At 48.4% G+C, this 12,172-nt stretch overlaps 1 protein-coding gene across 4 annotated transcripts in view; it reads right to left on the bottom strand.

Annotated features, from left to right (window-relative positions):
• The window catches only part of Schip1 (Schwannomin interacting protein 1), a 128,386-nt gene that overhangs the window by 16,155 nt on the left and 100,059 nt on the right, over nucleotides 1–12,172 (bottom strand). For all 4 annotated transcript variants that reach the window (XM_077700618.1, XM_077700619.1, XM_077700622.1 and 1 more), the window contains 2 exons: nucleotides 3,502–3,789; nucleotides 956–1,285 (listed from right to left, as the gene is read on the bottom strand). In XM_077700618.1, the coding sequence (XP_077556744.1) occupies nucleotides 956–1,285; nucleotides 3,502–3,789 (618 nt within the window). The remainder of the gene's footprint in view (nucleotides 1–955; nucleotides 1,286–3,501; nucleotides 3,790–12,172) is intronic.

Genomic DNA, 12,172 nt, shown 5'->3' with positions numbered 1-12,172 from the left:
GCTAGTGCCATTGCGGCCACACGCCAAAGAAAAAAATAACACCAGCGTGCATCGTCTGCTCCGTTTCAACCCGATTCTAAACGGTGGCGTCGACAGAGTTGTTGTTAATCGCACTCACATTGGAGTTGAAGCATTGCTTTGCGTTCAGTGGGCTAGAGCTTGGAATGTCCAACCCATATCATGCGCTTAGCACGGACAAATACCACCATCCCGCGGAGACCAACGTAACCAGTGACGGCGCACTCCCATGATTGCCTGCATGCGTGCCTCGCTATTGAATACAGGCTATATAGCAAGCCCTGATTCACTGCTACCACTGACCATGCTTGTGGTCAGCGGCATATGCTGCCTGCGGCCAGTCTCAAACTTGGGTAGACTGAAGGCAAACAGCTGTTCTTTGGAGGCCTACCCCTTTTGCGGTGGTTGCTGGATGTCACTGAGCACTTTGCTACCTTTTAACTCCTTGAAGGTTGGGCAATATAGCCCAGCAGCTGCCTTCACACTCTGCAACAGGATTATTTTCCACCTGTGATGCATCTTTGCTACTTATTCTCACTTTGGCGTTTGCTTCAGAGTTGGCAGTAAGGTACCATGCACTAGCTGCCTTTGTTCTGTGTGGAAAGATTACTGCTCCCTTTGTTATTCTCGTGCCTGCATTGGGGCACACAGTAGAATTAAATGCTTTGTTCACACAATTGCGCTACGACAGTTTCCTCGCAAAACTAGTACTGATACGCCCTCGCTAGCGTGGTTCCACTCCACACTCAACTCTACCTTGCATGCAATTTATGAACCAATTATCACGGGGAGAAATGTACCCATTAGAATCGGGCAAATGTGGTATGCCTCCTAAATGCGCAATCTGTCTGTTAACATGCATAAAAAAAGCTGCAAACTGCAAAAAAGGCCAAGGTGCACAGTGCCATGAGAAGCAACCGTTCAATGCTCTACTCACAATGTCGGCAATGGGCGACTTCTTCTTCTGCTGTCGCTCCACTTCCATTTGCATGCGCGCCATCTCCTTGGCCTGAGCCAGAGCCGCCCTCGCCTCCGCCTGGAGACGTGCCTGGCGAGTGGCAAAGTCCTCACCACTCCAGCGCTCCTCCGCCGCCGCTGCAGCGGAGGAACACTCCTTCTTGGCCTCGCCGTCGGCCTTCTTCTGGCGCCAGCTCTTGCGTCGGTTGAAGAAGAACGACGGCCGCTTGGGGGCCGCTTCCTCCTGCAGCGACGCCCGCCTGGTTGACACCGACGACGCGCCCGCACTCTGAGCCGGCTTCGCGCTGGCCTGCACCGCAAATGACGGGTCATCACTGCTTTGTTTGGCAACCAATAACCAAATTCATTAAAATGCACTGACATCAATGCTGCGTTGGTGATAAACTCAGCTGACACACGATCGAACTATGACCACAAGAGAGTCAATTTGGGATGGAATTGGGCTCAACTTGGGATCAATTTGGGCTATCTGGAGTATTTCAAACCGCAATTAACACTTCAATTTGAAATTTTTCCCCCTCAAGTACAGCAGCCAGTGCCTCACTCCGAACCACTTCCATGCACGGCTATATCAAAACACCCTCAAAATTGCCCACCTCAGTACACCACTGCGGCCGATAAATGTGCAACGTTCATTGGGGCAGGTTCTGTTGGTCTTGAGAATATTGGCGGACCAAAAAAGCCCAACTTTGTGCCTCCTTGCTTACAATACAATGGGCGGCCATCCTTCCCTGTTATTTATTTGCTATTAGCACCTTCATTACAAGTGTTACACTCAATGCAGCTCAGTTGGTGTAAGATTGTAAGGGTCAATGCAGTTTTTTGAACAAACCAAAGTTGTAGATTGTTTTACAGCATCTTCAAAAGAACTATGAGGACGGCATGCAACCCTGCTTATTTGAATAATTGGGCAGCTCATAATCCCCTAGTTTTGTTTGACAGGAAACGATGCTTCCATGACACTGAGCCATTCAAAGAAAGTACGTATTTTGCATTGCTCGACCACTTGCTAACCCCTATAATATGCATAACGATACTTCCTTGTGACATATGTAGGGGAGTGGTAAATACAGTAAGTATACACCGTCTGCCCAATGACATCCATCCGTGAGTGAAAAAAAATGCCTCCAGGCGTTTGTGCCTGATTATAAGCGGTTTCCACTGTACATGGCATACTTGTTACTGCCCCACGGCAATCTTTTCACTAAGGCTAAGTTGCATGTTGTCTTCAGAGTCCCTTTGAGAACTTTGAGTGAACAAGTCCGCTTCCACTGCTATAAAACCCGAATTTAATCAGTTTTAACAGAGACCTAACTACCGGCATACATTGAACGTCACAAACTGAAATGCAAGAGTGCGCACGTACAACAGGCCCGCGCACAGACATCCGCAAAATGTAGCACGGGGCGGTACTGCTGTCAATATGTCGTTTAGGCCACAATGCCGTGTCATCACTCACCCACGACTGAGACAATAACCAGCAACCCTCACTCGTGAGCTTGGACCTTTGTAGGTTGGACTTTTAAAATCAAAGCTTTGTACCTCTACCAGCCAAGGGTTCTGGAGTGATTGTTGGCATCAACAAAAAACTCCTGCGAACAAATACAAGAAATTACTGACACCGCCAGGAATCGAACCTGTACCGAACAGAGAAACGGAGCGAGAGCCCGTTATCTAACCAACTGAGCTGTGAGTGCACACGGAGACGGGGGAGACAGATGGTGTACTCACTGAGCACAGCTGCGGGTCTACCCCCTGCGCTCTCACTGAATGCCACATGATAGCGCCACTGCCTGCCCACGGCCGCCCGTGTAATGGCCATATGCACGCCAGTGGTTCGTCCATTTCGTCCTCTAAGAGTTTGGGCTTGTGTGCAACACCGATAACAGACAACCGACTACGATCAGTAGAACGTGCATTGCCCTAACATTCACAAAGAATATAACTGCGCTGAAAACACAAAGTCTGAGTGTGTATGACACCGTTCATAAGGCCGTTCTGAACGTCGTGCTGAAGTGCAGTAATAAAGAACGTGTTACAGGTACCGTGTAACGTGTGATTAACACAAGCGGGCCGCAGTTACCTGTGGTAGGTGGTGTATCACTTCCCAGTCCCCTCCATAGGGTGGATTGGCCCGCACATTTTTTTTTTTATAGTGACTGTTCTGATTAGATTAGCGTTTTTTTTAATTCATGTACTCGGTTATGAATTCGTCTAGTCAATGTATTTTGTCTGTCTGAAGTTATGAAGCCTTGTGCCTCTCCACAGGATTGGCCTAACCTCCTCATCTAAAATACAACCTGCATAGCACACGGAACTACAAAAAAGAAAAAGCGAAATGAGAAAGCATGACATCGCAACTGCTACGTTGGGGGAATTGGTACTTGAATACAGTTACATAAGTAGCCAGGGTGTGACAAGGGTGGGACGAGTGCACAACACGTGTGGCCCAACTGCACTTTCCCCATCACCAGGCCAAAGTGCAGGCCTGCGCAGCACACTCGCCTGCAGCAGGGAGACATTGGCGCTTGCATTGAGCAGCCCGTTGGGGAGCCCGGCAGGAGAAGGCTTGGCCTTCTTCTTCCCCGTCTGTCCGCCGTCCTCGGCCGTCGCCAGCTCGAGGGAGTCCAGCTCGGCAGCAGTCTCGTTCATGAAGCAGATCTGCAGGTTCTTGCTCTCCTGCAGCCGCACGGCCAGGCTTGGCTTGCGGCTGGGGCGCTCGGCGCCAAAGCACTCCTCCAGATCAGTGTCCATGGCCAGCTTCTGCCGAATGGCCTCGCGGTCATGGCGCCTCTGCAGGGGAAAGCAAGGGGTGCACGCACGTGAGACCACACACTGGGCAGCCACCGAAGTTGCAAACTACGACGTGCCATGTGCCTTTTCCCGTTGAACTTCGCCAATGAAAGAGAATGTACAAGCTGTGCAATACGCATTTTTGCTTTGCTTTTAAAGTGAAGCTTTTTACCTCTACCCTTCAGGGTTCTGTAGTGACCGTTGGTGTAAACAAAAAACTCCCGCGAACAAATAAAAGAAGTTACTGGCACCGCCAGAAATCGAACCTGGAACGAATAGAGAAATGAAGCGAGAGCCCATTGTCTTACCGGTTGAGCTAAAAGCCCACTGGTAGACAGGGGAGACAGACAGTACACTCACTGAGCACATCTGTGGGTTAACCATCTGCGTTCTCACGCCGCTGCGCGCTCCACCCACGGTACGTGTAAAGGGCGTGGGTGCGCCTTGCGCTAGGAGTTATAAAAATTAAAGGAAGCTCACAACAACACATGCATCTCATCGCCTCCATCGGCGACGAGGTCGGCAGCAGGGACGGAGAAGAAGAGAGATCATTAACACCGGGTTTGAGCTTCCTTTAATTTTATAAAAAAATGTTTCCACTCATGTGCTTCACCAACACAACTCAACCAACCACCATTTATGAACCATGCATTGATTTAACCTCAGCAAAGCATATCTAAGTACAAAGGGTGTGGTGAAGTACATTTCACTTGTCTCTGGTTTTACTCTTCCAAGAGCCACGTGTGTGAATTCAAGTGGCGTTTACACCTTTGCTTTCCAACCAACTTCACAGGATGGATTGACACGCATTTTTTTTCTATGCATCCATTGTGACGTTGCTGAAGAGGCCATGAAAACCCCTTTTGGCCGACTGAAGTTCAGCTTGATGGAACTGTCCCCACTTCAACTGCATTGTTGGTCTTAACTGTCATTGATGAGTAAATCTAGGAACACAATGACCTTAGCACAAAAAAAACATTTATCGAGCTTTTCTTTTTTTTTCCTTTTCGTGGCATTAAAAGTTTTCACTTCTCAAGGTTTCACTCTCAAAATTACTCTAGACCCACTACTTCCCATGAAAAGTGATCCATTTGACGATAGCTTCCAAATTGCAAGACACCAAGCATTGATTCCCGAAGCATTTCCACAATCCCGCCTTTCTGCAGCCATTGTGAATGTCAACGCATTCCTTTAGCAGTATTTGCTGGAAAGTATATTCATATCTGTTTGCCACATTATTCATTGCAGTCTGAACACCTTACCCATTTCCAGCTGCAGTTGAAAGAGACTGACAGATACATTCAGGGTAAGCCAACTGCAATGTCTAGCACAGTCCATCCTGATTCATTAAACCTCAGTTCAATTTTATCACTCAATGAATTTCAAGTTTCTATTAGGTTAAGAAAGGCAGGTATTTTGATAATACCTCATTTGATTTTCCATTTGAATCAACCAAATTATGCAGCACCACCAGTGCAGAACTAACGAACGTCGACTGTGGTTGGTGTGGGCGAATTATCCTTTATACAACACCAACAGGTATCCAACTGAATTGGCCAAACTTGGTCAACTTACACAAGGTGTCGGTCGACTGCAACTGTGTCATACTGAAATCACGATGGATGGACCACAGAAGTTTAGTTCAGTTACCTGCACGCTGTAATTTGTAGTTACCGCCATACGCAGGTCAATTCTTTTTTTAAATCAGGGTAAGCTTAGACACAGTTTCCCTTTTCAGAACGACATGCCAAGAGTGCTTGCTGCAAGAGCGCTGTGACTAAGAAAGACACCCAATGAGCACACAAGGTAGGCACATCCAAACAGGTACTCACAGATATATGCAGGGCGGCTGTTACACTTGTACCACACAAACCTTAAAACATGTACTCAAAACGACAGCGATGGAGAGGATCGGTTGAAGTGTATTATCTTGTCGCTAGTCCCCTGTACTACAAGGTCACTTCACTCATCGAGTTTTGCTTGTCGCATCCTTCGCCAAAATCTCCTTTACGTGCTTACCCCTCAAAGCCACTCTAAAGGCTTACATGGAGGTCAAAGAAAAATAAGGCTCGTAGTGGTACAGCCAGCACATCTCCAATATCAAGTGAACGACCAAAAACAAGCAGAAATTGGAAGTGAATAGCCGAAAAAAGGAGCCAACAAAAGAATAAAAAAATGTGTATGAAAGATAAGGACATGAAACAAACGTCAAAATAACAATGAATCTCTCTTTTGAGAGGATCAAAGCCCATGACACTGCAATCTGGAGACAGGGGCATACAGTGCGTTTGCACTGATGGAATAGCATAAGTGCTTTACAACTGACAAGCCCTGCTCTAACAACGTAAACGTTGGCACATCCTGGTAGTTTACCTCGCGCATAGTGTGTCTTATGTATAGTTTAAGATAAAATGTTATCTGCCCCTGTTACTCGCTGCCACACAATTGGCCTGTGAGGTATAGAAAGATGCAGCGTCGCTGGTGCTGCACACAGCACTGCAGCTGCAGCCTCTGCGTCTGCATGCGTGCAGAACGCCGCTCCAATTAGAGGAAATGCTGCATACGATGCCCTTACGGGTCATGTTTTAAAGTCATTAACAAGGAGGCTCACAGTAAAATGTGTTCGAAGAAAAGCGCTCTCAGTGAAAGATTAAACCAACCAACGCAACGTTCAGCCGTGATCATAACTCGAAAGCAGATAATCCGAGGGCTACAATTGCCTGGTTACCTCTTCCGAATCAGCATCGCCAAGGAGCTGCACGATATTGTCGAAGAAATTCCAGTCCTCGTCGCCTTGACTCTTCTTGCGCTCTTCCGCTAGCTGTGGCTTTGGCCATTCATCTTCCGACGCGTCTTCGTCATCGGAGTAGGCAGAGTTAGAAGGAGGGTCCAGGTCGAGATCTCTAGAACTTAACCCGACGCCGCCGTAGTCTTGTTGGCGAACCACGTCGTAGCGCATACTCGCCGGCAGAAACGACCTGCCGGCGTCGATCTTGTTCCAAACGCCGCCCAAAACGCTCTTCATGACTTTCGCCCGTCACTGCACACCGGGAACAATCGCAGAACACAAAGGATTCTCACCACGCGACGACTCTTGGAGAGCGACCAAATGCACACCGTAGACGATAGAGAAAAAAAAGGAGCCGGTCTGATGTCGTAACGTGACGCCTGCTAGGATGCGTGGGATCGGGTACTGGTACGAAGTCCCACTGCGCGTGCTCGGAGTTCGCATTCAAGGCATTCCAGCCAGCGACCGACGACGCATGACGATGTATAACACCAGAGCTTCGGACGCCAGTATGCAGTGACAGAAGCCGTCTTGGGTCAAAAGGTCATGAATTTGACAAGTGGGCGTCGACTCGACGAGGTCGCTCTATTCAGGCGTTGTCCCCTTCGGCGGGACGGCTGGGTCTCTTCGAAGCGCATCGCGAGAGCCAGCGGCACACACAACAAACGCGGTATTATGAAACAATAGACACGCTGACAAAAAGTAACGAAGCGCAGTTCCAACAAGTGAGCATATCTTCCGCAACACAGACAACACCAACAACGAGAAAGTAATCTCGGTTTGAGTTCTCCGCTAACAAAAGAAAGTTGTGTCAGCGCACGTCGCGTGAGAGCGGACGCCGCGCCCTCTATGCTTGGAAGCCTCAACTATCTCTTGGTTACAGAATCGAGCGTCAGAGGGCAAGTTGAAACGCACTGCTGGCGGGAAATTTGAGTTGCCAGAGATCTCCCAGATTTCCATAAATATGTATCGAAATTATTCCAGATGTGGGCATGTTTTGAGTTGTGTGTTACACTATCAATAACGGCACACTTATGCCTGCGAGAGAGCAGGTCAGTGTGAACTGCAATTGTTGTTGTGCTGTACTTGGTACTTCTCATGAGAAATTCACCGACTTCAGCGTCAATAGTAGTTTATCCTTAAATCTTGTGAAATACTGAAACCTGTTTTAACAGCTATAGGTGAGCGTGGGCTTTCGACTTTTTTGGCTGGTCGGAACCAGTGTTCATGAATTATTCGCATTTTATTTGTACGACGCTTTTCATGTATTTCTTTTCCCCTTGTTCAGCACGAAACGAAACAATGCCACGCAAATGAGTCGAGAGAGACAGTGAAATAAGGTTAAACTGCCTCCATTTTACAAATAACTTGGGAATTTATCACGCTCAAAGTTTTAAGAGTGCATATTCGGAAGAGAATACTTGTAAAAAAAGCTATGTTATCTAGCCCAACAGCAGTCCTGCTGAGCGAAGCGATCGCTTGACTAGCTTAAGAAAATACTGAGAGGGTTCCCTAAGGTACGCCTATAAGTTGAGCCGTTCTTGCTTTCTTTGCTGTTGTGTCTGCCATCGAAAACCTACTTTTAGTAGATGCATTTCCGTGCGCTGTAATGTAAATCTGTGATGAAGGGCCCGGCCGATAACTTTAGACGATTAAGAAAAACAGGTTCTCTCCCCACACAAAATTCACCTGAACATATATGAGCCTTGCCTGTAAGTATAACTAAAAGCAGGAGACTTCAAAACACATCCCTATCTCGTGCCATGGCTACAAAATCACATTTACAAATTATATCTGGCGCTTAAGGTGGACCTCTCATATGCTCTTCATAAAACCCCGGCACAGCGTCACAAACAAACATACACGTGTTCGACATCCTTATTTACACGGCTTATGTTGCGCTTTCAAGATAGAAAAAAAAAAAAACGAAACGTGGAATGTTTGCAATAAAACGAAGTACACCTATTCGAATAGAGTTCACTTTAATTAAACCGTCGTGATGTTTTTCGTAACAGGCTGGCACGAATTCTCCCAATTCGTTTTTTTTTTAATACAAGGTAGAAGATGCACCAACATAACGTCATTATCAGACATGACAAGGTTAACAAACAAGATAGAATAGATCAAAATTCAGGCACACAAAAATAGATTTAAAAAATCGGGCGAACGCAAACAGGCGTATTAAATGTAGCGTGCCTTGCTGAAGAGAGGGATAGGGGCAGGCCCAGAAATTAAGACTGTTGATCGATGTGGCCCCGCAGGCCTACAACATAATTTACACGGCTACAAAAACCGATTAAAACGATCGAAGAGGGTGGTTCGCCGTGCAGGACATCCTAACGGCAAAAACGAACCGACAATGACGTGGCATTTTTCTCATTGTTCTTTGCAAAATGACTCCCCCCTCCTCACTCACCGAAGAAAAAAAAAGCAACATTCGTACAGATTTTGGTAAAAGTTGAAAACTCCGCCCAAAGCGGTTTTGCATAACTAGCACAAGTGCGAAAGGCAGAAATGGCTCGTATCCTACTCAAGAAGATTGGCAGACAGGACCCAAACACCCAACTCACCTCCCCTTCTTCCTCCTCCTCCTCCTCCTCAGACGAGTGACCACCGACATCGGCGAAGCAAATCTGGTACATGGAGGACACATAGACCGCGTCACTCAGAAGTCCGCGCAGCTCCTTGAGCGCCCTTTTAGGCGGCGAAGGCGGAGTTTTCACCACCGCCTGCGAACCTCGGAAGTCGTCTTCCTCCACGATCAAAGGTGCGGGGTCCAATGGGGAGGTCATCGTCACTGTCCGATGCACCCGCGGTCCGAATCCCATGGCGAGCGTGAGCTAGGTGCACTCGCCAACGCAGACGGAATCGAGGAGTCGGAGCACCGGCCTTATCGCTGCCGCTCGCCGACGCGTCGGGAGCGCTTCGTCGCGCGAAAAACGGGCATGTGTCACACGAGTGATAGATGCTGGCCCCCCGCCGTCAACACACGGCTCGCCCTTAACGACGGCTTACGTAGGTAGTAACATCCTGGCAGGCCGCTCTTCCTCCCTTATTGCGTGTCCGCTTCGCCTTCTTCAAGAGAACGCTGTCCAAAGACCTTAAGCTTTGGAGCTTGCTCGGTCGGAACTTCCTGTCATGCCCTGGAATGGTATCGTAGATATGCTACAACACACGGTAGAGATTCATCACAAGTTATAACATTTCCAGAGGCGAGGTGTCGACTCGTCAACGCTCGAGAATTTCTCTTCGCGGGCTCCGTTGATTAGTTGTGGAGTTGCCTCGCCTTATCTTGTCAACAAGCTAAAAGAGGATGCACAGCTTCATTGAAGAGACCTTCGCCAGTCTTCACGCCTTTGCAAAGAACCCGGTCTGCGGAGACTGCACAGGCCGCACTTTTGTAAACAACGAAGAGCCAGCGTCCTTTCCGAGAACCGGCGTCTAATCCCGACCTCAAAAAATACCAAGGAATCCAGCGCAGTGTCGTGTACGCGGCGCTGCGCCTTAATGCGACGGCCTTCATTCCACTTTTATCCGTGACATCACATCCGTCCTCTCTGTTGTCGCAGCATCAGCAGCACCACCCCAACCGCTTCCGCGAGCAGGATTCCTTTTCGCCAGAAGGAACAGATGAACAGGCCACGACCACGCGGGCTCCCTCTTGGCGGCAGACAGTAAACGCAGGCTAGGGAGAGGCCCGCAAGGAGCGCACAGCAGCCGAGTTCCTCTTTTTTTTTTTTTTTCTTTTCTACGGCTTGACTGATCAGCGGCAGACGTACACATACGCTCAACGTCCGCTGGCCCTGGAAGGAAACCCTCCGCGAGCCGTGTGAGTCACGTGGGGGAGGCACGACGATACGGGCTGCGCCCACGGAGAAGGCTGAAAGTTACCAGCGATTGCGAGCGAGCCGGCGGCGTCCGCTCTCTCGGCGCTCTAGTCGGGGCTCTTCCTTGGCGTATACAACGGCTGCCCTGCGCGTTGAAGGCTTGGCCGCGCTCCAAGAAGGCCGAACACAAAACCGTCGCCCCTTCAATTGGCTGACGACGCGTCTCCGGGCCGATGAAAGAAGGCGCTCGGAAGAACGCGCGGGCCATAAGGCGTCTCGCACGCTATAGCTTTCACCCCAGAAATTCGACCCTCCCGCCGTTTTCTGCGCAGCTAAATATGAGGGCGGGAGAGGGTCCCGAAGGGGGCACACGTGGAACGGGCACGTGCAGGGAGGTTGTTTGACGCGAACCGACTGTCAAGGTCCCGTGGGGAGATGCCAACCCTGCACCGTCACTGATGCGGACAGCAACAGGCATCTCCAGATGTGGGACGCGCTCAGATGGCTCGGGTTAGCAGATAGTGGTAGCCACTGATTGCTGGTGACCCCCTTCGTCGATCCGACTGCGCTTTCGGGGGGCGGGGAGGTCGGAACAGTGGGGGTTGGTCAAGCCGGCTGAGGAGGCAACTACTGAAGAACGATGCAGATACGATCGCAATAAACATCAGTTCCTGTTTTGCTTGCTTAAAGACGGGTGCGTTGTGTCTCTGCCTCTCTGAGTACTTTTAATAACCTAAATCGGCCTATATTAATCCACGGCCACCTGTAACGACGCATAGAGATCAAAATATGCAGCTGTGTTTCGGCGCCCACATTCCTCAATACCCTTTATTCCTAGAATAAACTAGTTATAGCGAACATAGGCGCAATTCGGATAATATTTTCTCAACTTCAATTTATGCCCTTATCATCAAAATAAACATCATACTTATAAATCGGTTGTTTTAAGTGATCTGATGGTATGAGGAATCAAGGACTGCTACTTCCTTGGTATGTTTGGAGTAAGATTCTCAGGAGAAGGTAAATTTGGCATCCACTTGAAATGCCGCCGTACGGCTACAAAAGGAAGCTATACAGCTTTGTCGAAAACTTCGCAGTTGAAGAAAAAAAAACATCCTGACCCAGGTTGTGCACTCACGGAATCCATTGCCTCACATATATTTTTGTAACGCGTGTGTATACATATATGGTGGGCGCCACCAGCAAACATATACACCGCCTTTTCAGACCCCCCTTAGCGTGGTTAACTGCTTTCTTGTTTTGCACATTTGTGAACAGACGCGTTATTATGTACGCTGTAAATCGGGTGGCTGAGGCCCCTGTCAGGCCACGTCCGCCTTTAGTCTCAGCCTCCCCATGGTTTTGCCAAGAAATAAAAATCAAATACTCAAATACTCAAATGTATTTTGGCATTCAGTATACTGACGGCCAAAGTACACCATATACTATAACGTTATACAAGGTGATCAAAATTAAGTGGACAGGTTTTTTTTTTTTAATTAGGTGCTTAGCTTTACGTGAAGATCACCGCTACAGTGAGGTTATGCGCCAAGGGGGACACGCAATGAGGTGGTAACTATTGATGTCGGTGGCTTATTAACTAAAATTGAATAATTAACTTTTTAGCGGCTGCATAGGCAGGCATGTTTGTATTGAAGAGTTAGACGCAATCTTGTTTCTATGCCGTTTCCTTTAGCAGAATTATTCTAGCGCATCCGTACTCCGAGATATCGAGCTGCGAAGTTTAATTGCCGTTCGCATCATTCCG

This window comes from Haemaphysalis longicornis, unplaced genomic scaffold (genome assembly GCF_048455015.1).
Source record: "Haemaphysalis longicornis isolate Haplotype H1 unplaced genomic scaffold, Haemaphysalis longicornis Haplotype H1 scaffold_2, whole genome shotgun sequence".
In the NCBI taxonomy this organism is placed as follows: domain Eukaryota; kingdom Metazoa; phylum Arthropoda; class Arachnida; order Ixodida; family Ixodidae; genus Haemaphysalis; species Haemaphysalis longicornis.
The sequence above is the reverse complement of the archived record's forward strand: the minus strand, read 5'-3'. Positions and strand labels throughout refer to the sequence as shown.